The 27,430-nt window shown below is 39.8% G+C and overlaps 3 protein-coding genes and 2 long non-coding RNA genes across 8 annotated transcripts in view; 4 read left to right on the forward strand and 1 right to left on the reverse strand.

The window, feature by feature from the left end:
- Positions 1–1,776: 1,776 nt before the first annotated feature.
- On the reverse strand, positions 1,777–4,217 carry LOC145554234 (uncharacterized). Its single transcript, XR_014090266.1, has 3 exons — positions 3,771–4,217; positions 3,077–3,217; positions 1,777–1,916 (listed from the first exon to the last, which is right to left on the reverse strand). It is a non-coding gene; the product is annotated as an uncharacterized LOC145554234 (long non-coding RNA).
- Positions 4,218–4,228: 11 nt separating this feature from the next.
- Positions 4,229–27,430, forward strand: part of LOC145554231 (uncharacterized) — a 44,145-nt gene continuing 20,943 nt past the window's right edge. For all 3 annotated transcript variants that reach the window (XR_014090259.1, XR_014090260.1, XR_014090261.1), the window contains exons 1-2: positions 4,229–4,913; positions 5,954–6,130. This is a non-coding gene — a long non-coding RNA (uncharacterized LOC145554231). The remainder of the gene's footprint in view (positions 4,914–5,953; positions 6,131–27,430) is intronic.
- Positions 7,417–13,880, forward strand: LOC145554229 (uncharacterized). The gene is made up of 4 exons (XM_081613722.1): positions 7,417–7,818; positions 8,540–8,671; positions 8,825–8,950; positions 12,482–13,880. The coding sequence occupies exons 2-4, from the start codon at positions 8,583–8,585 to the stop codon at positions 12,630–12,632; spliced, it is 366 nt and encodes a 121-aa protein (XP_081469848.1). The 5' UTR covers positions 7,417–7,818; positions 8,540–8,582; the 3' UTR covers positions 12,633–13,880.
- LOC108166069 (NLR family CARD domain-containing protein 3-like) lies at positions 17,079–19,959 on the forward strand. 2 transcript variants are annotated; one of them, XM_081613718.1, is made up of 3 exons: positions 17,079–17,237; positions 17,381–19,178; positions 19,634–19,959. In XM_081613718.1, the coding sequence occupies exons 1-3, from the start codon at positions 17,171–17,173 to the stop codon at positions 19,809–19,811; spliced, it is 2,043 nt and encodes a 680-aa protein (XP_081469844.1). In that variant the 5' UTR covers positions 17,079–17,170; the 3' UTR covers positions 19,812–19,959. The 2 variants fall into 2 exon arrangements, with proteins under 2 accessions (XP_081469844.1, XP_081469845.1); XM_081613719.1 differs by having other exon boundaries at positions 17,396–19,178.
- On the forward strand, positions 23,619–26,703 carry LOC145554228 (stonustoxin subunit beta-like). The gene is made up of 3 exons (XM_081613721.1): positions 23,619–23,635; positions 25,725–25,771; positions 25,913–26,703. Coding segments are annotated over exons 1-3 (579 nt in total). The 5' UTR covers positions 23,619–23,633; the 3' UTR covers positions 26,443–26,703.

Genomic DNA, 27,430 nt, shown 5'->3' on the forward strand with positions numbered 1-27,430 from the left:
AGTGGTGCAGTTGGTAGAGCTGTTGCCTTGCAGCAAGAAGGTTCGATTCCCGGCCCCGGTCTTTCTGCATGGAGTCTCCATGTTCTCCCTGTGCATGGTGGGTTTTCTCCAGGTACTCCGGTTTCCTCCCACAGTCCAGAAACATGACTGTCAGGTTAATTGGCCTCTCTAAATATACATATATGATTTAGAATTTTTTTAAATCAATTGGATATTTATTCTTAATTTAACAAGTTAAACAAGTTTATCTTGTATTTTTGGCCCTGGAAACCCAACAGGACATAGTCTGTCTTGATTTGTTGGCAAAATGTCTGCAAAATTTGAAGAAACTTTTTCTTTTCTTGTTAAAAATAAAAAATCATACGTGTTTCTGAGCCTCTGTTATCTCAGTTGGTAGCGTGTTTGGCGTTGATGCAGAGACTGTTGTGGTTCAATTCCAGGTCTGTCAATAATATGAAGATTCAGCCTTAATTTGTTTTGTTAACTATTTTCATAATTTTCAGTCAAAATTAAGGCTTTATGTTCATAAAAACCATAATTTCTGCTTAAATAAGTTCTTTTTTTTAAATTGATCTACATTTACTCTATGATTGAACCGATTTGAGATTTCGGCCAATATTCATGTTTCTGGTTTTTGCATCATGACAGAGAAAATCAATATCTTATTATCTTGTTCACCTGATCAAACAAACACCAGATGACCGACCCGCTAAACTCTGTCTGGATAAATAATTAATAATTAAATAAACTTTGATAAAAACTAAATCATATTGGCCCAGTTCCACTTATTGATCTTGATGGATTTGGATCCATCATAAAACAGATTTTTTGTTTTTCTCACAGTTTATGAAAGATCAGGCCAAACTCCATTAGTCAAAGATTTAACGTTTATTTTGTACCGAAGTTTGAAAAATAAATACCCAGCATGAGAGAAAACTAAATGTGGCGTTCAGATTTAAAACCTAATGTTTGTGCTCGTTTAAAATGAGAAACTTTGGAAACACGGCAGAAATCAACCTGCTCATGGAGTTAAAGGTCATATTTCTGATTTCCTGTTGTTGCAAACGATGAACGGCTTCCTCGCCCCGTTAAACGTTCAAACAACGTCTTTACACAAACGGCAGAGTTACATTAAAACAGCAGCAAACCCTATAAATATGCAAAAAATTGAACTTTTAAGATGTCCCAGAAAGACTTCAAAACATATAAATAATCTTTGCTGTGATTGAGATGAAAAAAGCCACAATCAAAGATCCCACAGACACTTTCACGACCCGTTGAAGCATCTTAAACACAAATACTGCAGATAAACGTTTTCCTGTACAGAAAATAAAAACCGAGGCGTCTCAGATGAAGGACAGTTTCTTCTTAAAGCTTATTCTACATTTTCTATAAGGAGAAATTAAGTTTTCCTCTAGATCACAACTCCTATAAACATTTTGAGAGAAAAGAGCAGCTGAGTGCAAAATGAAGCGGTTGTAGTTCCTGGTGGCCACCAGCAGAGGGAGCCGAGGGAATTTAACTTCTTAAAATCATGAAAAGAGGAAGAGAGAGTCCTGATCTGAACCTCTTTGTGTTTTCATGTCAGGCAGGAACAACCTGAAAACAAAGTTTGCTACAACCTAGCACCAGATTTCATTTCAATGACAGTTTATAGTGAAGAACTTTCCTGGAAACATGAGATTATTTCCAAGCAGCTAAAAGTGTTTTCTGTTTCTGCTGCTGCAGATCTTCTGGTTTCCTGTCAAATGATCCCATTTCTCCACAGGCAGGTGGCGCTGGAGGGTTAAACGTTAGTCACACTGGTTGGTTGTTCACTTAGCGGCTTCTTCTCTTCATCATCGTCGTCTTCGTCTCCGCTGAGGTCCAACCTCAGGTTGTCCAGAGTCTGACGGATCGTCAGGTTGTCTTTACGTCTGTTAGAAACAGAAAACTTTCTTTAATCCTTCATTTCTAAACTATGTGAAGTTCATTTTCCTCCAGAAAGAAATTTTATTTCAGCCCAAAGTGAAAACATGGAATCTCTCAATCCTCTGTTAGCATTAGCTAAAGGTCATGGAAGGTTAATTGAAAACATTATGGAAGAACCAGGAAGTCGTCTGCAGCCAGAACAGTAGAAGAGCTGATGGGTTTGGACCATCATGATGTTGGAATAATAATAGTGCCGACTGAATACCAACATGAATCAGCAGCGATTTTGGAGGGTAAACTGTCATAATTGCCAGAAAAATACAAAAAATTGTTTTTATACATCTTAAATAAAATTAAACTTATAAAAAATGTTTAATACATCATGCACATGAAACATTAAACAGTCCACAAACTTTTCCCTTCTCTGGTGGGGGGCCGTAGTCAGTTTGTAACAGAAAAAGTGTTACACGTTCATCACTTGTGATTAAAGATCACAGAAATATTACTTTTGGAGAATAAATGTCAGGAAATGCTCATTTACAGCTGTCAGCTTCACATGGCAACAATATGTCCATGTTGTCCACAGATGAAACCAGCATCACCAGTTCAGACTGGTGTCTTCTCCTCTCAGCTCTGAAGCAGGTTGATCTTTTCTTCCTCTGCTCTGATCCTGGACAGCAGACCAGTGGAGGTGGTTAAAGCTCAGTCACACACAGTTTCAGTCCAAATGTCCAACAGGAGACAGACAGTCGTCCCCTGAATGGAGACGTCTCATCGGTTCTCTGGTGTCAAACAAATCAGGATCAACAGAAACTTCAGAGCCTGGAGGTGATGAAGGTTTCCTTCATCTTCCTCATCTTGTTGATCCACTGGAGTCAAAATTCAATAGTTTATCAAGTTTTAGAGGATCTTAAACCAAAAATACCAGAAAAAAACTCCCAACCGTTCCTGAAATATGGAAGACACTGGAGTGTTTTACAGAGTATCATTTAAAGCCGTCAAAACCTTCTTATAGTAGCTGTCCAGCTTTCTGTATGTTGCTGATATTTTGAATTTTTAACGACAAGCACTGTAGCTAATATTAGCTGGTATCCTGCCGGTGGACGCAAATACAGTAAAGTAATAGTCTAATCACAATATATACACAATAATATGTCCATCTTACTTGTGAAATGTCGTTTGTGGAGCCCTCGCATCAATAGTCCGTCGATTCGAACAACAATGTCCCTCAGTGCTGAGGGATCTTCTGCTGTTTTGATTGAGCAAAGTAGGAGGGACGACCCATCCAAGATGGCCGCCGTAATTCCTTCGCCGGAGCAGCCAATGCGGGGTAAAAAAAACATTTGTCCAAGAAGCAGAAGTGTTAACATTTATTGGAGGACCAAACCAAAAATAGAAAAATTTTTTGACAAATAAACATTTTTTAATATACATCTCAATAAATAAATGCACTTTAAAGGCAATTAAGAACTTTACCTAATGTTTTATAAATTTAATTGACCATCTATAATGTCCATATTCATTTTTCCACCTTAGTTCCAACAAATTATAGATTTTAGCCTGCAGTCAGCACGTCGATGCAAAACTTTGACCAAGCGTCACATATGTGCTTCTGAGTAAGTGTAACAATACAAAAATCGTGGTAGCTGCTTGTATTTTCTCTTAAAAAGTTCTATAAGCGCAACCGAGTAGCAAACTGCGTTTAGCTAGCTGCATTAACCAACTCCTGCCCTCGACAGTTAGCAAGCTGTTGTTTTACGTCTTGTGCTTAAACATGCAACAGAGACACGAACTTTTAACTCTTAATAACATGTTTTAAAAATGGATGGCATCATCAAAAAACGATAAATGCAGCTTACCTTACTTTTATGGCTCCAGCTCACTTCGCATTTAGAAAAAATGCCCCGCCGAATTTGAACGCCGTTGGGACGGATCCAGGTCTTGGTAAAATGGTATTCATCCGCGACTTTGCTTTCAACGTCCTTAATCTGGTCAGGTGGTGTTCCTCTTCTTCATTTAATATACAATTTAACTGGGATGGAGAACTTTATAAAGTCTCACATCATATTTAGTCCCTTATCAGATAAAGAGTGGCACTATTTGGATCTCGCATTAATATTGCCAGTGGTGATCAGTTTTTATAAGATCCGGTTACCATTTTAAAACTCAGCTTGTCAAGTTATGTTCACACATTTAAATGTATGTTTCACTGAACTGACCCGTTTAATAAACCGTACTGGTCAGTAGTAAACCAAGGGCAATACACATGAAGAGAGCACAGTTAGCTTTCAGCATTTAGCACTTAGTGACACCGCGCTGTCTCAGAACTGTATAAAACAACCCTTTAAAGTGAATACATAAGAAATAAGCAAACAAGGCTGAATGTATCAGCCACACTATTCAGTCTCTTGAATTAGTAAAGCAGTCAGTTAGCTTTACAAACGTTGCAGGCCTGAAGGGACTCAGTTAGCATTCGTCCTCGGAATAGCAGCTCCAAAGATGGCGGCTCCCAGAACAACTACAAGGAATGGGTTACTCACCCCACCATGGATTACAGTTTTAAACGAACGGTAATAAAACGGCTCCAACTCCAGTCCAACAGTCCTTTCCGGTTCACGAGCGTGGTCCGGTTCTGTGGCTCCAAAAAACGTCCAGGGAAAAGTTCGTAGCTCCAACTGGTTAGTTAAAAAATAAAAGTCCACAGCAGCAAAGATCCAACCTCGTCCATGAACGGCTGCTGACCAACTGCCAGTACGTAGCAGCGGCACGTGCACCTCCAGTCCCGTTCTCACCCATCACAGCCAATCAAATTGCTTAAACTTGATTTTGCCCTTGACTGACCAGTGAGGTGGTAGAGACAAGTAAAAACGATGCATTTACTGGCCGTAGTAAATAACAGTTACTGACGAAACGCTGCATTTACTGCGTGTTTTAAACCAACTGAAAATACTTGTGCGGACTATAATGTTAAGGACTTTTACAGCGGGAAAAACCTCCAATATGTGAGTGTAAAACATTAACCGGGTTAAATAACAGGCGATTATTACTGTTTAAATGCATTGTATTTAAGAACATGTCTAAGGTGTGTAGGAGAAAAGAGCCATATAACCCGAGGCGTTACACTTGCCTTTTCATGGCTGATAGGAAAATCCGTCATAGTGGCGACTGGAACCGGGTTCTGGACCCAGTCTGGACTGGGATCAGGATCTGACCAAACACTGAGCTGAAGTAGGGAAACAGTCCTAGATTTTATGAGAGAATTAAATCTGGTAGATATCTGGAGACATTTAGAACCAGCTGAAATAATCTACTCATGACAATCAAGAACATATTTGACTATTTATTGATTCCAATCGAATTTCTCTCAAATGTAACTGATTGTTGCTATGGTAACGTGCTACTGTCAGATCACGCTCCCTGTAGTTTCATGTATTCTAACAACAGCAAAAGCCGAGATCATCCCACTTCCCAAGCTGGAGATTTAGTTTAATAGTAATAAATAAATAAAGTTTCCTTTAAAGTTAATCACACTAAGTAACATTTAGACCCAACAGTCAAACTTTAATCAAATCAATCAGGTTGTCTGTTGTTTTGTCTCCAGCAAACTTTGCTTTAATTCTACTTTCTTTTTTCTATCTAATCATAAAAACAAAGTCAGGCAGAAAGAGAGTCATGAAACAGGAACAGCAGGTTTCCTGAGAGAAGAGGAAGTTTCCAGCTCATAGATTCATAGAAATAGTTGAAATTATTCCTTATTTCAAAGCATAAAAGTTTTAAAGAATGAAGTCTAAACATTCTGAGTAATTGAATAAGACCTAAAGTGAAATATTTAAATTAATATTGGTTTTGTAAGGACACTCAGTGGGACCCGGAAATTCAACCACACACAGGAGGAAGCAGTGAAAAAACAAGTTTAGTTAATATTCAGACTCTGGTTCAGGAAGAGTTTGTCAAACACAGCACTGAGGAGAGAGGCGAGAAGGCTGGTGATGCTCAGATAACGGAGGGTATCTTTGAAATGTTCATCTCAACTGGCCTGCAGAGCAGCAGACGGGTGGAGCAGAGGAGCTGAGGGTCTGACAACAGGGAGATGCAGGAAACCAGAGGAACAGTGGGAGCAATGAAGATCTGCACCAGGAGATCCAAAACGCAACATCCAGGGACTTTGTAGATAATCTGGCAACGAGGCAGAGACTGAGACGAGTTTAAGGTGGAACAGGTGAGCAATCAGGGTGGCAGGTGAGCTGGATGAGAGCTGAACACAGCATGGACAAGAATCAGAGCAGGTTTACTTAGAAGAAAACTGACTTTGAGGGAAAACCTACAAGTAAAACAAGTAACTGTAACTTTGGCATCAAATCATTAGAGTGATGGATTATTCTTGGTTTCTTTCCAGAACACCGTCTGAAACCCAGATGAAGATTTTAATAAGAGTATTTCATAAGTCATGGTTAAAAGACTAAAATCTTTGCACTGCAGCTTTTTTCTCATGAGGACATTGAGGACATTCTAAGGACAGATGTCCCTTTGGAGCCTCTTCTGTTTCTGCTGGACAGAAACACCAAAGATTTACTGACTAAAGATCAATGTTACATATTGATGCACATTCTGCTGCTAGTACCAAGAAAGACACTAAACTGGATTAAACCTGTTCACATTACACTAAACTGGATTAAACCTGTTCACATTACACTAAACTGGATTAAACCTGTTCACCACCTGCTGCTGAATGGAGGAGAAACTGAAACATGACAAGATGATGGAGCGTCTAACTGAACAACTAGACATGAGCAAAGATCATTAAATATGTAGTTTGGACAATAAATCTTAAATTTGAAAATCAAATGTTAATTTAGAAAATATTTTGTTTGCAAAATAAATGTTTATTTTAAAGTTAAATATGAATTAGTAAATGTTTTATACCAATACTTAGTTTGTATGTATTTCCACATTTTTCTCTGTGTGAAATGATAAATAAACTAAAATATAGATGTAATTTATTTATGATAATCACTACAGTCATCATGGTCTAGACTAAGTAAATCCTCATGAAGATTTTATCAACCTGCCTCTGATTTCACTGCAGAGCTTCTACTTCCTGGTTCTGCTGCTCTGAAAGAAAAAAACTACAACCCAGGTGAGCTGTGACATCATCAGTTATGCAACATCCGTCACATTTTCTTTCAGTTGGAATTACACCGTTGAGGTGCGGCTCTGATCAGGTTGTTGGATCTTTATTTGTTGTTCAAAAATAAAGTTCATATTTCCATCTGGCCAGCAGCGTCTCTGCTGACCTTTGACCTGCTGTGGAAGCAGAAAAGATGGACTTAGTTTTTTACTCACTGCTTCAGCATTTTGGTTCTGGTCAATAAATAATGATTCAATGGAATCTGTGCTGCTGTTGTATTGAACTCATTTTAAGAGCTGCTGAGGAACAAATGATGTTTATTAATGTCCTGATAAATCAAACAGTAGAACCGGTTCTGGTTCTGATAACTTCTGACCATCACTGATATATTTGGATAACATTTCGTCTGGGTTTAATAATCAGACATCAGGCAAGTTGTAGTTCCACCAGCAGAGGGAGACAAATCCCCACCAGTTAGGAATTCAGTTGGTTCAAAGTAAAAACAGGTTCTGGTTCCATTAGATCTGAACAGAACCTGGATCGGCAGAATAACAGCAGTAGATTGTTTGTGATTGGACTGAGAGTCATGAGACGGATTTATGTCTTCAGACGTCAACAGATTCCTCTGACCAGTCAAACCAGTTTGAGCTCATTTCTCCTCCAAATACTTTCAGTTTGTTCTGTTCAGGTGAGGCTCCAGTCTGGTTCTGCTGTGGTTCTGTTGGGTCTCAGTCTGTTGTTCAGATGTTCTTCAAATCTTTGGATCGTTTGAACAAACTGTAAGTTTGATTTGTTTCCTATTGAACTTTGTGAACAGAAACTATTCGACTTGATTCTGCTGTTTGGAGAAAATGTTCACTTTTAAATTCAGCTCAAAGTTTCATCTCCCTGCTGTTTGAAAGCTAATATACAGGATTATTAAATATTTGATCAATTGGAAGAAAAAAACATGAACAGATGATGTTTCTTTATTTCTTTCTCTAAACTGATTCATGATTTTATTTCCAGGAATCAAACTCTGCTCTTAACCATTAACTTCAGTCACAACAATTTCCTGCTGATTCATTTCAAAATGAAATGACTTTATTTTTTTAAATGTATTTGATTCAGTCATATTATTAAATACTTAATAGTTAAAGCAGATAATCCATTTGCAGAGATTAATAATTAACTAAAATCCTTCCTGTTGTTCAGGTTGAACCAGTGAATGTAAATGTTGCTCCATGTCTCCATCTAGTGGACTGATAGTAGAAGTGCAGGTTGAACCAGTGAATGTAAATGTTGCTCCATGTCTCCATCTAGTGGACTGATAGTAGAAGTGCAGCAGCTGATGGCAGCTTCCTCTGCCTCTCTGCTGTCTGACTGCATTCACCTGACACTGATATGAAGCAGAGAAGAAGAGCCAATCAGAGGAGGAGCAGCTGATCTTTTTCCAGCTCTAATGATGTAAAGGATGATCAGAGTTGATGTGCAGATGAATGATGTGTGTTTCCTCTGCAGGTGAAGCTAGAAAGTGTGTGTGAGCTGATGTGAATTCAGCAGCATGGATCAGTGTGAGGACAGAGAGGAGGGAGTCCCTCCCTCTAAAACCACTCTGTGTGGGGAAGATGAGAGCCAGAGCAAAGGTCAGAGGTGAGGTCACCATCTCTAACTGTCCACAGCCCTTTTCACACAGCGTTCACTATATCAGGCCCAAACAGACGTGGTGATGAAGCTGCTGCTGCTCCTCTTTGCTGCTTCATCCAGACTGAACAGATTCAGTTTTAATCATCATGTTTCTGTCAGGATCCGAAAGAGACGCAAACCAGAACCAGAACCAGAACCAGAACCCAGCTGTGTGTCCTTTAAGAGCGACATGTCAAAGAGTGGATTCATTGACTTTAAATCTCCTGGATCTCCACCATCAGAGAGGTGAGCTGTTTCTAACTGCTGTAAACTGAACCAGTAAGTTTCAGATGTTCCCAGTTATATTTACAAAGGTTTGATCCATTATAGCCTGTTATGATCTCAATGTTGATCAACAGGTTTGTTGAGCCACTAGAGGATCATGGGAAATGTAGTTGAACTCTTCTGACAGCAGAACCTTTTAATATAGAAACACTGAAAGTTATTTAACTTTACAGTTAAAATCTATCTGATTTTAACTGTAAATATTTATTCCACAAAGATGGAGGACAGAAATAACTTGTGGTTTTCAGACATAAGGTTTTTATTATCATGTTTCTAGAACATAATGAAACTGGAGTGGTGCCTCAGTGATCAATAGATGAATCAATAAAGTCTTAATCAGCCCTTAGGGGCAGCATGAGGCTGTGGGTGTGTCTGCAGGGGGCAGAGAGGATGGAAGGTGGACAGATTGATTCTCAGCTCTGGGGAAAAAGCTGATCTTTATCCATAAAGTGGTTGTTCACCTTCTGGACCTGCAGCGTTTCCAGACGGTACCAACAGTTTGTGTCCTGGGTGGGTGGATCATCAGCAGCAACACAACTGGCCTTCCTCTGCAGTCGGCCAGTAGATATCAGGTCCAGGTTCGGTAACTGATCCCACGATCCACTGGGCCGTTCTCACCACCCGGGCCGAGTCCTTTTGGTCCTGGGTTGTTGTCGTCCCACCCAGTCCTGCTGAGGCAGAGGATGCTCTTCATCACGGCTCTGTAGACGTTCTGGAGCCGCTGAGCAGGAAGTCCAGCCCTTTGCAACTTCCTGAGGAAGAAGAGTCTTTGTTGGGCCTTCCTCGTCAGAACAGAGGTGTTCAGTGACCAGGTCCGGTCCGAGGTGACCTGGATGTCCAGGAATCTGATGTTGTCTCCCTACACACTCCACCACCTCCACCTGGACTGTAACAGGTGGTGCCCTGTCAGATTTTCCTACCGTAGAGCATCGATCTGCGCTTCCCCTCTCGGTGGGACGGATAGAACAGTGTTTTTCAACCACTGTTCCGCGGCACACTGGTGTGCCGTGAGTGATCGTCAGGTGTGCCGTGGAAATTATTCAATTTCACCTACGGTACCGTATTTTCCGGACTATAAGCTGGTACTTTTTTCCTAAGCTTTGAACCATGCGGATTGTAGCCCAATGCAGCTTTTCTGTGGATTTTTCTTCAACCACCAGGGGGCTCTCTAGCAGGAAGTGAATCTTTACAAGTCAAAATTGTAAATCAAAAGAAGAACGCGCTGATTTTCATTTAGAACAACCACATGCTAGCAGTAGTCACGACAAAGAAATGTTTTCATGTCCGAAAAATACGGTAATTGGTTTTAAAAGATTTTTTGAAAATGAATTATCTGCAAATAATGCCATCTTTGAGTGTCTGCTGTAGCAGAGACTAGCGGCGTAATCATGTAATTTTCTTACCACTAGATGGCAGTAGGTAAGGAGCATTTTACATTAAAACAAGAGAATTAGTGATGCATGAATATTACAGGTAGCGGTGAGAGCATCGTATCTAGCAAGACTGTGATGGAAAAGACAGAGAAGCTCAGCAGGAGTTAGAAAGAACATGAGTCCATTTCCCACAACATGTCTGTGTGAAGTGAGCTTCTCTAGTCTGGCTACTATAAAAACTAAAAACAGAGAGAAACTGAGATGTTGAGGAAGAGCTTTGTCTTTCTTCAATTTCTGCCAGGAAATCAGCTGTTTTCATCCAAACATGCTCAGGTTTCACACCAGGTGGGTAAAATATACAGATATTGACATTTTGTACATGCAACTCTTCATATTGTAACAGTGAATATGAAGTGAAATGTTTCCCAAATATTATTGCTTCTTTCAGAATAAGAATTATTTTCTGTATTCCGGCTATAAGATGCTTGTGGATTAGTTTGTAAAACAGTTTGAAGTTTTCTACAACTTCTTTAAATTTAACACCACAGTGTTGTGGTTCTGTTCAGGGGTATTTTTGAAGTGGATATGTTAAGTGCAATTTCAAATAAGAAATGTAAAATGTGATAAAAATAAATTTTTGTTTTTGATTCCTATTCAAGAGACTTTGATAAGAATGACTAAATATGTAATATAGGCGTCTACAGAGTATCTTTGTTTACATTTTTGGTTGGTGGTGTGCCTCGAGATTTTTTCAATTAAAATAATGTACCTTGGCTCAAAAGAGGTTGAAAACACTGGGATAGAAGACCGTCTGTCATGGGTCCTTTAGGGGTCGAGCTTTACTGGATTTATTTTAATTTAAGGGATCAAGGAAGTATTTAGACGGAAAATTAAATTAATTGAAATGGAGACTTTATTGTGAATCGTTGCTGCTTATAAATTGTTGTTACATGAAGAAACACATTTATATTTCATGAGAGAAATATTTAACAAAGTGCCACAACTTAGTTACTGCGACTGAGATCTACAGGATCCCACATGATCCCACCTTTAGGCAGCACCAACACCTGGAGGTGATCATGAATATAAACTAAATCAGAACTTAATGAGTCTTTTAAAGAGCAGAACTGGTTTTATGTTAGTAGGAAAAACCAGAACAAAAACACTTTAAACTACAACAGAGTATTAAAACCATAATAAGATAAAAATAAAATATAATTTTTTGGAAGAAATGTATAATATTACCAGAATAAAGTTGTAATTTTCTGACTTTATTCTCATATTTTATATATTTTTATGTATTTTCTTAGTGTGTCCATAATACTCCATCCTGTTAAACTGCTTTACCTGATTATTTAAATCCTAAAATGTGACACATCTCTCCTTCCTCTGCAGTCTGGGGTTCATCAGAAACTGATGTTTCTCTGATCTGTGGAGTCAAACCAGATTTAAACTCAACAGATTTCCCTCTCTTCCTCCTCTCTGAGTTGTTTCTTTTCCAGTTGGACTTGTTGTTTCTCCTGCAGCAGTGAGAAACTCTTTGTCTCTCTAAGCGCTGCTGGAAACCTGAACAGATCTGCTGGAAGCTGAGAGTGATCAGATCCTCCTCATGATCTCCATGGATCACCTGATCCTGAATCTCTCTGATTGTTGGTCCGTCTGGAAAATATTCCTTCCACATATTCCTGCCTCTCTGACTGAACCGACTCTCAGCAGCAGGACTGGCAGCCCGTCTAAAGGAGGTCTGGACCCCACAGGTTTCAGAACCGCTGCTTTAACTGAGCCCATCTGTTCAGGACCAACACATCACCACTTCATAGGAAATGTTCACTCCTTCATTCACTACATCTGACCTCACTCTGGATGTTTCTGCAGACCTGGAACATGATTCCAGTTCAGGTTTCAGGTTTTAAATGTTGTTAATAAAGTCAGAAGTTCTCCAGAAGGTTCTGGATCAGCCAGCAGACATCAGAAGGTCATGAAGAAGTGAAGGAGAGAACAATTCAAACCCAGATGGTTCCTGCTGGATCAGGTTCCTCTGATCCTCTGAACACATGATGGGATCAACTTTCTGCTGACTGGATCACTGGGAACTGACTGGTACTGGTTTCTCTTTCAGACTCACTGAAATCCAGAAGATGGAAGATTTGGACCTAAAGCAGGACAGAGCAGAACCTGCAGGATCCGTCTGTCCCTCTATGAGGAGTGACCGGTCCAGAAGAGAACCTCCAGACTTCAGTAATGAACCTGGACCCTCAGACAGGAAGTAAGAAACCAGTTTCTCACTGATTCATGTGACTCCACACAGATTTATTTAATATTAACTTGTTTATCTTCAGCAAATAAATAAAAATAAACTTAATTTTTCTGCCAACTTGAAGCTGAGTAGACATGAGGAATGTCAGCCAATCAGAGGAGTTTTAATGAGGCTTCAGTGAGTCAGAGATGGATGGAAATGATCCATGGAAACAGAAACAACCAGAACTTTAGAGAGCAACAATTCAGAGATAAACCCACTGAGAGAGGAAACTTCTTTACTGGGACCAGTCTATATACTGGGAACACTGGGACCAGTCTATATACTGGGAACACTGGGACCAGTCTATATACTGGGAACACTGGGACCAGTCTATATACTGGGAACACTGGGACCAGTTAATATACTGGGAACACTGGGACCAGTCTATATACTGGGAACACTGGGACCAGTCTATATACTGGGAACACTGGGACCAGTCTATATACTGGGAACACTGGGACCAGTCTATATACTGGGAACACTGGGACCAGTCTATATACTGGGAACACTGGGACCAGTTTATATACTGGGAACACTGGGACCAGTCTATATACTGGGAACACTGGGACCATGTGATCCAGGTTGATGATCCAGAACTTTAAACTTTCTGTTTCTCTGCAGCAGTTTGTGTTCTGGAGCCTCAGGCATAAAGCGTCCGCACAAAAAATGTCTGGTCCCATATTTTATGCAAAAGTCGGCATGTATAAAAATTAACTTTGCGTCAAGGTTTGCATAAATATACACATTTTTTCACTGGCGTGATAATGTGCAGCAGCCAACAAACTTTTTCTGTGGACAATATCAAACCACAAAGAGTCAAAACTCACTAAATACTGAAATCTGACGACATTCAGTTATTTAGACCAAGAAGCATCAAACTCGATGGTTTTCATGATTTTAATATTTTATTGCTTAAACGTGAACGATGAAACTGAACTGCATTTATCCTCAGACAATAAGCTAACACACACACACAAAATAAAGAAAATAAAAGTAAAAGGATGTGAAAACCTCACTAGAACGTAAATAATACTTTTCCTCAGTTTCTGTCTCATAAAGATGTAACTCATCTATGGAGTAATTTCATTCTCACTAAAAAAGAAAACAGGTTGGATCAGCAGATTAACTCCAACCTGCTGATTAGAAATGATCAACAGGTTTGATTATTGAAGGTGATCAGGTGAGGAGACAATCACAGGTCCATCAGTAGCTGCATCAAGGTGAGCAGCTACCTCAGGAGCTTTGGCTCTGATGGAGAACAATGGAAGGATTCAGAGGGAGGATTGATCAGAGATCAGATTCATCTGATGGTTTATTAGTGTTTAGATTAATCCAGACTGATCATCCTGGAGCTCTGAGCAGAACTTAAAGAAGGAGCCGAGTGGTACCGGTACCGGTCCAGCTGCAGCCATCCTTCAGTCGAGCCGCTTTGTGAATGAACCTTATGGACATAAAGCATCTTTATTCTGTAAATGTAAACTTATAAACATGATTTTACTATTTAGAATAAACGTCCACTTTCCCACTCAGAGACTCTCTGTCTGTCTTTAAATCCTGGCTGAACGATCTGCTGCTCAAACTTAGATCTCTTTATTTTATTGTTTTAATTTGAAATATTTTATTTAAGATATATTATTTTTATTTTTTGTGAAGTGACCTCATGTGCCCTGAAAGCACATTTTAAATAAAATATATAATTATTACTATTATAAATAATAATACTGCTACAAACAAGGACGTTGCCATGGTTACTGCTGCACATGGTGGCAGACTTCCTGGTATTTAAATGTATTTAATATGTGTTTAAGGAGGCGACATGCCGACCAGCAGCTGCTTTATTTCCTGCAAATTAGGATTTATAAAGCCAGTTTCTAACTGATTAATTTGACTCTGCAGAGACCAACCAGGATTTAAACTTTGATTTCAGCTTATAAACTGATTCATGGAGACCAAAACATTATTTTAAATCATTTTTTTTTCAGTCGTGATCTTTGAGAAAACAGAACAAACTGGAGGAAAAACTAAATGGTTTCCTTCGTGAAACTCTAGTACAACCACATGCTAGCAGCAGGCACGACAGAGAAATGTTTCAAACTCGTATGATGCAGCTTTTAAGTTGAGGGATGTTGATCTGGCACTATAGGAGGGACATGGAGCCGCTGCATTTAAGCTCAGTGTGAATGAAACCATGGTTCGGCTTTGGACACGGAGGGCTGCGTCCTTAATATATGCAGAATATATGTTGTGTCTCAAAGCTCAGTATTTTAAAATGTTCCACATTCAAAATAAACTTTACAGAAAAAATACACAGAAATATTTTAATGAGAAAATATTTCTGTGTATATATTTCTGAGTCTGATCCATCAGAGACTCAGACCAGAACCAGAACCCAGCTGTGTGTCCTTTAAGAGTGACAGGTCAAAGGGTGAACCCATTACCTTTAAATCTCCTGGATCTCCACCATCAGAGAGGTGAGCTGTTTCTAACTGCTGTAAACTGAACCAGTAAGTTTCAGATGTTCCCAGTTATATTTACAGAGTTTTGATCCATTATCTAAACCAGCTGCTCTGTTCTAATGAAAACACCTTCATATCTTCATCTCTGGTGATGATGATGATGTTCTGCTGCTTCCTGGCTCCATGTCAGACTAACAGTGGGACACATTTCCACCACCCACTGGGAAATACCTGGTAAACCAGTCTGGTCCACCAGGACTTGGTTCCTGTGTGCATTGTGAGATCAGTTCAGCAGGAAGGAAAGCTTCATGATGTGGCAGTTGAGATCTGCTGGAACTCAACCAGACTGAGCTAATGTGGACCATCAGAGGTTCTGCTGGTTCTTAGTGGATCAGCAGGAACATTAAATCTTTACTGCTACTTGGATCATCTGGTTCACTGCTCACGTCCAGATATCACTTCATGGACCTTTACCTTCTGATTGTCTCTGTTGACAGATATAATGTGAGCTCACTGGCTTCCAGGATCTACAGGATCCATTTTAAATCCTCTAGAACACGTGTCAAACTCAAGGCCGGCGGGCCACATGTGGCCCGCCACATACTTTTATGTGGCCCCCCAGGCGTTTTATAGGCCCATGATTGGCCCATGAAAATAGGTTTTGAGCATGAATTGTCTACAAACTACATCTCCCACAATGCATTCCGATTGTTACCAGCCAACATTGCGGTTTCTCGCCACTAGAAAGCAGCCGAGTCACCTCAAGCTGCTTATTAATTTTCCCTGTGAATAAAACTGAGACATTGACAAGCCAACATCAAAAAGCAGGGCCGTGCAGAGACCACTAAAGGGGCAAGTGCTAAAAAAAATGCACATCTAATCGGATTTTAGAACAGAATATTAACAAAGCCACACAGCTTTCAGAGTTTAATAAACAACGATAAATTACAAAATTGTGACGTATACAATCAAAGCTGAAGCAGAAACGATACGTTTAATGTTTTCCATCATCTGACAAGTAGCAAGTCTGCTCCACATTATTCACCAAAAACATTTTTTTAAATTCACCAACAACTGTTGAGCTCCACAGTTGGCCGCCTTATCTCACTGCACATTTTCGTCATAGGTCAATGGCAAAAGGTCAAAGGTAACAAGGTGACGGGCTTATTATGTTATACAAAAAAAACATAAAAAAACAAATAATTTTAGTACGTTATGTGTCAGAAGAGGGCTTAGGAAATAATAATACCAAAAAAAAAATGGACCGACAGGGCACTTGCAGCAAGGAGCAAAAGGGACAGGTGCTCAAGCACCCACTCCCCCCCACACTGTCCTGAAGACCTGTGTGGACAGAGCCTTCTCTTCCACTGACCCCAAGCTCTGGGACTCTGTCTCCACCATCATCAGATCTGCTGACAGGGTGGACCGTTTGAAGTCCAAGTTCAGCACCAACTTTTTAAAATGTCTACTGGTTATTCTGGTGTTACTGGTCTTCGTCCTTGTAGTTCATCTTCCTCTTTCTAACTTCTTTGTATTGTGTTCATGTGACGCTCTGTTTTCTGCTTTTAATGTGACACTCTTAGTTATTTTATTAGTAAATATTGCTGGATGAATATTTCCTGTCTTCCTGATTGTTCCTGGTTCCTCCACAGAGTGGACCAGCGGAGCTCAGAAGTTCCCAGTGACCCATCTGCCCAGCAGCATCAAACACAGCTGGACTCCATATTTATGGTCTGTGCATGAACAACAACTACTTTTCCATGGTTCTATTCACAGTCGTCTCCATGCTGCACTTTGTAGACCACAGGACTGTCAGTCTGTCCAACATCCATCTGGTGTTTGGCTCCATGATTTCAGTCTGATATTTCCTTCATCTATTATTCTGTTCCAGCTGCTGGAGGAAAACATAATAACTTTTGTGAAGAATGAGCTGAAGAAAATCCAGAATATTCTTAGTCCAGATTACCCAGAATGCTCAGAGAGTCAGAAAGAGAATGGTGAGGTGTTGAGAGGTGATGATGAAAAGCAGAGAAGAAGCAGCAGAGAGGCACTGATGAAGATCACACTGAACTTTCTGAGGAGGATGAAGCAGGAGGAGCTGGCTGACTGTCTGCAGAGAAGTAAGAGGATTTCTACAAAGATTTGACCTTATGGATAAATGATACATTTACTGATTTCTGAAGAAATGGAATCACATTTATTTAAATAATCTTCAGAAGGTATTTTTGTTTAATCTCTGATTTTACTATTTCTGTTATTTTAGAAAATCTTACTGCAGTTTGTCAACATCATCTTAAATCTGGTCTGAAGAAGAAGTTCCAGTCTGTGTTTGAGGGGATTGCTAAAGCAGGAAGTCCAACCCTTCTGAACCAGATCTACACAGAGCTCTACATCACAGAGGGAAGGACTGGAGAGATCAATGATGAACATGAGGTCAGACAGATTGAAACAGCATCCAGGAAACCACACAGACCAGAAACAACAATCAAACAAGAAGACATCTTTAAAGTCCCACCTGGAAGAGATCAACCAATCAGAACAGTGATGACAAAGGGAGTGGCTGGCATTGGGAAAACAGTCTTAACACAGAAGTTCACTCTGGACTGGGCTGAAGACAAAGCCCACCAGAACATCCACTTCATATTTCCATTCACCTTCAGAGAGCTGAATGTGTTGAGAGGGAAAAAGTTCAGCTTGGTGAAACTTGTTCATCACTTCTTTACTGAAACCAAAGAAATCAGCAGCTTTGAAAACTTCCAGGTTCTGTTCATCTTTGATGGCTTGGATGAGAGTAGACTTCCTCTGGACTTCCACAACAAGGAGATCCTGACTGATGCTACAGAGTCCAGCTCATTGGATGTTCTGCTGACAAACCTCATCAGGGGAAAACTGCTTCCATCTGCTCTCCTCTGGATAACCACAAGACCTGCAGCAGCCAATCAGATCCCTCCTCACTGTGTTGGCATGGTGACAGAGGTCAGAGGATTCAATGACCCCCAGAAGGAGGAGTACTTCAGGAAGAGATTCAGAGATGAGCAGCAAGCCAGCAGGATCATCTCCCACATGAAGATGTCACGAAGCCTCCACATCATGTGCCACATCCCAGTCTTCTGCTGGATCACTGCTACAGTTCTGGAGGATGTGTTGGAGACCAGAGAGGGAGGAGAGCGGCCCAGAACCCTGACTGAGATGTACATCCACTTCCTGGTGGTTCAGACTAAAGTGAAGAAGGTCAAGTATGATGGAGGAGCTGAAACAGATCCACACTGGAGTCCAGAGAGCAGGAAGATGATAAAGTCTCTGGGAAAACTGGCTTTTGATCAGCTGCTGAAAGGAAACCTGATCTTCTATGAATCAGACTTGACAGAGTGTGGCATCAATATCAGAGCAGCCTCAGTGTACTCAGGAGTGTTCACACAGATCTTTAGAGAGGAGAGAGGGCTTTACCAGGACCAGGACAAGGTGTTCTGCTTCATCCATCTGAGTGTTCAGGAGTTTCTGGCTGCTCTTCATGTTCATCTGACCTTCATCAACTATGGGGTCAATATGATGAAAGAAACACAAACATCTAAAAAGTTTTCATTATTTAATAAACCTAAACCAAAGTCTCTCCATCAGACAGCTGTTGACCAGGCCTTACAGAGTCCAAATGGACACCTGGACTTGTTCCTCCGTTTCCTCCTTGGACTTTCACTGCAGACCAATCAGAGACTCCTACAAGGTCTGATGACACAGACAGGAAGTAGCTCACAGACCAATCAGGAAACGGTTCAGTACATCAAGGAGAAGATCAGTGAGAATATGTCTGCAGAGAAAAGCATCAATCTGTTCCACTGTCTGAATGAACTGAATGATCGTTCTCTAGTGGAGGAGATCCAACAGTCTCTGAGTTCAGGAAATCTCTCCACAGATAAACTGTCTCCTGCTCAGTGGTCAGCTCTGGGTTTCATCTTAGTGTCATCAGGAAAAGATCTGGATGTGTTTGACCTGAAAAAATACTCTGCTTCAGAGGAGGCTCTTCTGAGGCTGCTGCCAGTGGTTAAAGCCTCCAACAAAGCTCTGTAAGGACACAGATTGTTACTGCAGGTATTTTTGATAGGTAGAAATCTGCTAATTATGAGGTAAATATTCATGTTTCAGTTTATATATTAGTGCATTGTCTCTTCAAAGTGTCCCACTGGGGGGAATGCCCAAAAAAGAAACAGACTTTCTTCAGCAGCTGATTATAATGTTATATATTCAAGCAGCAAAACTTCTCCACTTTATGTTAAAATTGAAATTGGATTAATATAGTTAATTGTGTAATTTTCTAATTCTCTTTCCAACCTCCTTGTTGCCTGTAGTTTTGTCATTTAAGGCTGGAGGCCCAACTATAGAATGAACCAATTCACAACAAATACAAAGGTTGTGTAAAATAAGATGCTTCCTTCTCTGTCCAATGGAAACATTATTGAATTGAAAGAACATAAATTTTGAGGAATTGTTTAATAACAGATTTTCCTCCCTGTCTCCTCAGACTGAGTGGCTGTAACCTCTCAGAGAGAAGCTGTGAAGCTCTGTCCTCAGTTCTCAGCTCCCAGTCCTCCAGTCTCAGAGAACTGGACCTGAGTAACAACAACCTGCAGGATTCAGGAGTGAAGCTTCTCTCTGCTGGACTGAAGAGTCCAAACTGCATCCTTGAAACACTCAGGTAAAATGTGACCAATCCTGGTGAAACCAGATTTCTGTACTTTACCTGCTTTCACAGATGATGTAATTATTATTTATCATAACAATAATGTCTGACTGTAACATGGTTAACCTGCTAAATCTCAACACATAATAATGGATAATTTTCATTTCCTCCAGACTGAAAGAACTAAAATGAGAGTTATTAAGAAAAGTGGCGGTCAGGCTTCCACTGATAGTGTTACTCTGTTTACTTGACAGAACAAAGGAGATTGTTCCATACCTTTCCAACCAGCAGTTGTCAGACTTTCCCAACCATTGTTATGGAAATTTAGATTTTTATTATCTACAAAAGGAAGTACATTTTTATTAATATTTCAAAGTATTAACAGTTTAAGCTCCAGTTTTTTGTGTGTTTTCCTCTTGTGAAAAAGTCCAATTCAGACCTTTGGCTTTACCTCAACGCAACGGCGTCAGATTCATTTTTGAGGTATTGGGGTCATGGGGTGTTTCGTCACCTGTTACGCACTTTGAATATCAGGCTCTTGTTCAATTTATATGATGTCACCTGTCAATCAATTCGGTGGGTTTGTTACAATTTGTCCTGAAGTAAACAGTGAACATCCCTTACCTGGTGAACAACGTTTTTGAGTCTACCGTGCGCTGCGGTCATAGAGGTTTGGTGGAAAACAATCAGAAATTTTTTTAAAGTTGTTATTGGGGAACATGCAGAAGGCAGCTTTACACAGAGCATTAGATGACGGAGTGGACTTTATTCCATTTTCAAAACTGGAGTCTGGAAAAATGTAAAAGAGAATAAATGCCTGCAGCCGATTTTAGAGCAGCTGAATACAGATCGACGGTAAGAAAACTGTGATTGTATGAAGGTTTTTACATCATTACATCATTGGTGTGAACACACCAGTTGTCCAACCGGGTTCAGCTCTTCAGTTTGCCAAAACACACACACAAGCACGCACACACACACGCTCATGTGCACGCACACACACAGGCACACATGTTTGCGTGGCTATCTTTGTGGGGACTTTCCATTGACTTCCATTCATTTCTACAACTTAAACCTTACCTTTACCCTTTTCCTAACCCCATCCATCACATACCTAACCCTAACCAAAACCCAATTCACACCTTAGCCCTAAATCTGACCCCAGACCCAAAAACAGGGTTTCCACCTGTGGGGACAAGGCTTCAGTCCCCACAAGAAGCAATTGATCCCTACAACGTAGTATGTGTCAGGAAAATAGTTCCCACAAGTTATTAAAAACAAACGTGCACACACACACACACACACACCCAGACCCAGACACACGCACACACAAAGCTCATAAACCGGAGACCCGCCCGAACGCACATGGTAAAAAGCTCTGCAGGATCCGACCGCTCTTAGAACTACGGAAGGATTCAAACTCCACTCTTCATTTTTACCTTATAGAAAAAGCACCAAGCTTCCAAATTCACTAAATTAAACTGACCAGTCAGATTCAGGCTTTGGGATGATATGTGTGGAACAGATGACCAGTCAGACTGCTGACAATATTTTTATATTAAAAACAAAATGAAAAACACCGTTAACTTTAATCTTATTATTTAATCTTATTGTTATTTAGCAGACAAAAATGAATTTCAACAGAAAACAGAGACCTGAAAACCATCAGTAGCATCGATACTTATGGCTCCTGATGGCTGATTGGCATTTGGAGGAGCAAAGAGGAAAAAACAAACAAATTCACAGAATTATTTTTTTATCTGAGCCAGAATGATGTGCTCTGGGCAAAGTGTGGGTGAGCATTTGGTCCGACCCATAAACGGACATGATGGACCCGATCTTTTTTTTTTCATCCCAACATCATTAGAAAGAAAACATTTTCACAGCTCTATAAATGGTGACAAATACAGAAATCTAATTTAATCATTAGGAAGAATTGGTTCAGACCTGGACTGGATCAGAGTCGAGGCCTTTTTTCAGATGTCAGACCGGTTCCTGATCCCAACCCAACCCGAAGCTGCAGCATGTGGTAAATAAACCTTTGGGTGACGGTTATGATCTGGAGCCTCAGATTTGGTTCTCAGTGCTGGAGGTTTTATCTGTACCTCTGTCTGCATAGAAACACAGAGAGATGTCAGTCAGACTGTCAGAGTTGTGTGCAGTGCAGCCTGTTAAATGCCTGGTGGGACCAGCGGACAAGCAGGGCCGTAAAGTGGGGGGCCAATGGCCCCCTGTTCAGGTGCCTATGCCTCAATGTTCTCATCTTCTCATCATGTGACGAATTGTGTGTCTGCAGCTTATCAGGTTGTTTGGTCTCAAAGAAAGGCTGTGCTTCTCTGGCCTCAGCTCTGACCTTTAAACCCTCCCATCTGAAAGAGTTGGACCTGAGCTACAATCATCCAGGAGACTCAGGAGTGAAGCTGCTGTCGGCTGGATTGAAGGATCCAGACTGGAGACTGGAAGTTCTCAGGTATGGAGGAACCTGTTGCAGGAGCAGAGAAGGTCTGATAGAGGAGGAAGAGGAGAAATGTCTTTAGTCAGTCTGATGGGAAACATTTAGTTTGATAATTAAATATTTAGACGCCTCATCTGGAGGCAGAAATCATTACCCAGTTTTCTGACTAAGAACGGCTCACAAGGAAAATTAAAGAGTGGGATGGATTTAACAGAGTTTAATATGGACTCTGATAAAATAAATAAAAGAGAAGTTCAGTTAGATTTCCATGATGATCTACTGATGACAGAAAGGACTTTAAAACAATATTTGATGGAGCTCCAGACCAATCAGCCCCAAGGAGCAAAGATGAGAAGAAAAGTAACTCCATGTTGGTCAGATGGATGTTTAAAAGTTCTGAGAGAGAAAAATAAAGATTTTTAACAAAACTCACAACTTTCAGGATTTAATAAAATATAAAATAAATGTAGTAGTTTGTTCTCCACCAGGGGGCGACATCTGGAAAATGATCAAATGAATGAGAGGAATCAGGAGAGAATTGAAATTCCTTGTTTTCCAGAGGAAATGGAGAATTGCAGTGAATGATGAGGAAAAAGTAGAATTGTTCTCTGTTGACCGTGGTAGAAATTAAAAACAATAATAAGACCTTTTAGAGTTTAGCTCCAAGAAAAGACTTATGTGTTTAGGTTTTCAGTTTAAACGACGTTTTTAAACACCGTAGAATGTTTTAGTCACTTAATCATTCATGTATAACTGATATATATATCAGTGACATGGGGTCAGGGTAGGCAACCTCTCGCTAACTGCACTGGCTGCCATTATGACAGCATGTTCGTCCTGTCTGTACGCCGGCAATAAAATGGTTAAAAAACGTTTAATATATGGACTGATTTTCCATAATTTCGCTTATGTATATAATGTACAGTGTTTTTGTCACTAACTGTGTGTGTATCGTGTTTTGTGTGCGGAGGAGCGATAAGAAACGGCAGAGAACAGACTGGAGGTGAGGCAGGCAGTTCTCTTGCCTCACCGCTGGGGGCGCTCATGATCCCAGATATTGTGACTGCACAACTGCAGAGTAAGACACAGTGAGCTAGCCATGGAGCTAGCCACACAGTAAATAAGTACAGCGATATATTTGTTTTCTTCTCTCTTCCGACGTCAACATGAAAGACTACATTTCTACACTAACAATTTTCTAAAGTGGATTTTCAATTGAAGCAGGAGATAATAACTAAAGAAAGACCAACACCGGAGCTGAAGGTTTTACTTCAGGACAGTTTGATTCTCAAACGGAGTAGAAAAGACATGGAGGATAAACTTGGCTTTGGATGAACAGATATTTTTGTGCAGAATTAGCGGCGCATGGATTTCATTGATACGTAAATGTAAGACAGCAATAAGATGTTTTTGTTTAGTTTTTTAATTAAATGTGCGTTTTGTGGGCTACAGTTAATGTTTAAATAATTCAGTAAAGTAGAAGCGGTAGCTAATCTACCACAGCAATTATTTATTAATAAAACATTAAGCCTAAAACGTACTACAACAACAAACTAAATGTTCTGATCTGTGTGCAAAATTCTTGAATGTTTTTTGGTGTTAAATCCTAAAACATGAAGTGGCATTGTTGTCAGTTGCTATGGCAACGAGTCTGCGTAGCTTGGCGACTACAGATCACTTTGCTGTGGATCATAGCACCAAATTAATTCCTACATTTATAAGTTTCACTGAGTTAACGCGGCTATGGATGAATGTAAAAGATTAGTCTTTTTGCCCCCAGCGTTGTTTTTTGTTGCTGATTCCCCTGATCGGTAATCTCTGCTCTATGTGCTCGTTGAGCTGTTGTCTGTCGGTTGCCATGGCAACGGGTCCGCGTAAAGCGACACACAGAGCGAGAAAAGGCAGAATAAAAGTTGTTGGAGCTATTTTTACTTTATTTCTTTATCCATTTGAATTTTGTTACTTTATTCTTAAATTTCTATTTTTTGTATTATTTACAGAGTTTGTTTGTAGGTTGATAACTGTTGATTTTATTTATTATTTTCTTATTTATTTTCTAAATTCAGACAGGAAGTAATGTGGGTCAGTCCACATAGATCAGTCCAGGGGCCTGGAGAAGGACCAGCAGGCATTTGGGTTTGGGGCCGATGGTTTTTAAGAGTGGTAGCATGAGAACAAATGAAGGTTTGATGTCTGTAATTGTTTTGGTGAAAGAGGAAAATAAATCACCAAGAACAATCAATAAGTTTGGACATTGAACCTTGTTTTGCCCGTGTCTAGAATCTTGACCCCAGTGCCTCAGTAGTGGCTTGGTGGACCTTTTACTGGATGTTTGGCTTTGCAAACAGTCAGAAGTGGTTCTGTTTGGTTCTTCACCTGTTTATCAGCTTTATTGTACCTTTATTGTGGCGCCACTGCAGAAGCTGCAATTCCTAAAACAAGCGACAAAAACTGAGCGAATCCCCTGAGTTCTAAAAACATGGTGGTATTTATAACAGTCGTCAAACTACGGCTCCTACAGCATATTTAAAATAAACCGATTGACCAATATAAGTAGATATTCACCCTTTCTTGTATCTTGACAGAACTAACAGAAACTAAACTGTTTATAGATTTATATCATGGAGAATTGATCAAACATCAGTTTTCTAATCTTTATTTTAAGTCGTATTTAATAGATATATCCAATAACAAATGATGGAGCTACTAATATTTTTGTGACAGATTTCTCCTTGTCCTGTATAAAATGGTTTTCTGGACACAATGCATGTCAATTGATATGCGTATCAATAATGAATATCAATTATCAGGAGAATGAAAGACGTGAAAATAATTAACTACAGTAAGAAATTGTATTTAAGCCTCGGTGCTACATGGAGCTCATTTTGAAACAATGCAAGTTAAAAACAATATTTCATATTTAATACGAAATATTAAAAACAATACATATATAAGACTTTTATTTTGAAGTCTTTTATATTCTTCAAAATAAAAGACTTCCTCTATTCAAATAAATCACTTAAATATATTTCACTTCACCTTTGTAATTATATACAATCATGTTCAGTTCAATTAATAATAATCATCATGTAAATGATGCTGAACATATAATTGTAAATCAGTCACTTATCATGAAAATAAACTGAACACAACATGGATTTTAATGCTGATATTAAATCAGGTTGAGCTTCCAGAAATGTTTCCTTAGTTTCCTGATGTCCTTTCAGGCTTCAGTGAGTTTCTTCAGGTTGTTACTGAGGGATTTCCTTTCTCCTCTCTGTTGGAGCTTTTCCTGTGTTTGGAGAAATGAGTTGTGCTGCAGCAGCACCAACTGTCCTTCCTACATCCACTGCAGTTTGCAGGCCAGATGTTGGACTGTTCCTGTCTCAGTGGAGGACAATGTGTGTCTGAGAGACATGTAATGTCCATGTTTGCTGCTGAAAGAGACTGATGGTCTGACCCCCCTCCTCCTTTCAGGGTGGAGCCTGCTGGAGGCCGATTCTTGACACCAGGTCTGAGGAAGTGTAAGTGTGTTTTTCATCTGATTCATGACAACAAAGCAGCTCACATTCAACCATCTTCAAACTGTCACATCACTCATTCATCATCAAAGATCAATAAATGATCAATAACTGCAGCTGGATTGTGTTTGTTCTCTCCATCAGATTCCTGTCAACTCACCATCGACACAAACACAGTGAGCAGAAAACTCAAACTGTCTGAAGACAACAGGAAGGTGACATGTGAGGAGGAGCTTCAGTCATATCCTGATCATCCAGACAGATTTGATTACTGGTATCAGCTGCTGTGTAGAACTGGTCTGACTGGTCGCTGTTACTGGGAGGTCGAGTGGAGAGGAATAGTTTATATATCAGTGAGTTACAGAAGAATCAGGAGGAAAGGAGACAGTAGAGACTGTTTGTTTGGATATAATGATCATTCCTGGAGTCTGAGATGCTCTGATGATGGTTACTCTGTCTGGCACAATAACATAGAAACTCGTCTCTCCTCCTCCTCCGTCTCTAACAGAGTATCAGTGTATGTGGACTGTCCTGCTGGCATTCTGTCCTTCTACAGAGTCTCCTCTGACTCACTGATCCTCCTCCACACCTTCAACACCACATTCACTGAACCTCTGATTCCTGGATTTACAGTCTGGTGGTTCAGTTCTGGTTCTTCAGTGTTTCTTTGCTGATTTGAGTCTAAATATTTTCCTCCTGTCAGAGAAACTCTCTCACTGTTGAACAGATAGTTCATCTCTACAATCTATTTCTTGGTGAAACTTTTCTGATTGAGTCCTTGGAAACTTTTTCTTCTTCCAGTCCTTTAAAGATGGAAGCTGGGATTATTCCAGGATTATTCCAGGATGATTCCAGGATCCTCATGTTTTCCTGTTTGTTTCCAGTCAAAGCTTCACACTGAATATCAAGATGTTGTTTCTTTTATTTTTTCCTCTCATTCATCAGATTTAATTGAAATGTTGATCAGTTTTTCTCACTGAACATTTTCTGTTTCTGTCGGCTCCTATTTTTATAAACTCGTCAGATTTTAACATTAAATATTTTTGTTTATTTTCTGCAGTTTTTCTTCATGTGTTTTAGAGAAATAAAAACATTTTTCTTCTTCTGCATTTGGTTCATTTGATGCTCATTCTGTTCTTCTGTTCAAATTTAAATATTTGCATTTATAATATTTTTCATCAACTCTGCCTTTCAGAAAGTCCTAGTTAAAGTAAAACATTCCCATCCCATGAAGGTGAAAGATGAAAAAATATAATCTACAACATTGGGTCATTTAAATACAGGTTTGTCTCACCAAATTGAGGTTTGAAGAAATACACCAGGTTGGTGTAGCGCGTTAGCATTAGCTCCTGTTAAGTACCATGTTATTGTAGTGCTTTAGCATTAGTTTAAGATAAATGCCTTAGTGTAGCGTTTTAGTGTTAGCTACTGCTAAATACCATGTTGGTATAGCGCAGTGGTTCCCAAACATTTTCTGTTCCCCCCCTGTCCCTTTCCCTTGGGGGTGGAGGATCAACTTTTTTAGGGACAAAATGAATGGTAGCTGAACACAGACAACAACATTGATAGCCTACAGGCTACTTGTTAAGCTTAAGGTGCTGTATTGATATTAGCTAGCTGGTCATCTTTTAGCTAACTTTACCTTCATCCAACAGCTTCACT

Source organism: Poecilia reticulata, chromosome 12 (assembly GCF_904066995.2).
Source record: "Poecilia reticulata chromosome 12, P_reticulata-male-v2, whole genome shotgun sequence".
In the NCBI taxonomy this organism is placed as follows: Eukaryota; Metazoa; Chordata; class Actinopteri; order Cyprinodontiformes; family Poeciliidae; genus Poecilia; species Poecilia reticulata.

What these genes read in the sequence shown, in the direction of transcription:
- LOC145554229 (XM_081613722.1), top strand. Translation starts at nt 8,583, where the DNA reads ATGGATCAGTGTGAGGACAGAGAGGAGGGAGTCCCTCCCTCTAAAACC. An exon ending in AGCCAGAGCAAAGGTCAGAG is followed by an intron (nt 8,672 to 8,824) that starts GTGAGGTCACCA and finishes TGTTTCTGTCAG; the next exon opens with GATCCGAAAGAGACGCAAAC. An exon ending in GGATCTCCACCATCAGAGAG is followed by an intron (nt 8,951 to 12,481) that starts GTGAGCTGTTTC and finishes TTTCTCTTTCAG; the next exon opens with ACTCACTGAAATCCAGAAGA.
- LOC108166069 (XM_081613718.1), top strand. Translation starts at nt 17,171, where the DNA reads ATGAAGATCACACTGAACTTTCTGAGGAGGATGAAGCAGGAGGAGCTG. An exon ending in GGCTGACTGTCTGCAGAGAA is followed by an intron (nt 17,238 to 17,380) that starts GTAAGAGGATTT and finishes CTGTTATTTTAG; the next exon opens with AAAATCTTACTGCAGTTTGT. An exon ending in AAAGCCTCCAACAAAGCTCT is followed by an intron (nt 19,179 to 19,633) that starts GTAAGGACACAG and finishes CTGTCTCCTCAG; the next exon opens with ACTGAGTGGCTGTAACCTCT.
- LOC145554228 (XM_081613721.1), top strand. An exon ending in GACACCAGGTCTGAGGAAGT is followed by an intron (nt 25,772 to 25,912) that starts GTAAGTGTGTTT and finishes TCTCTCCATCAG; the next exon opens with ATTCCTGTCAACTCACCATC.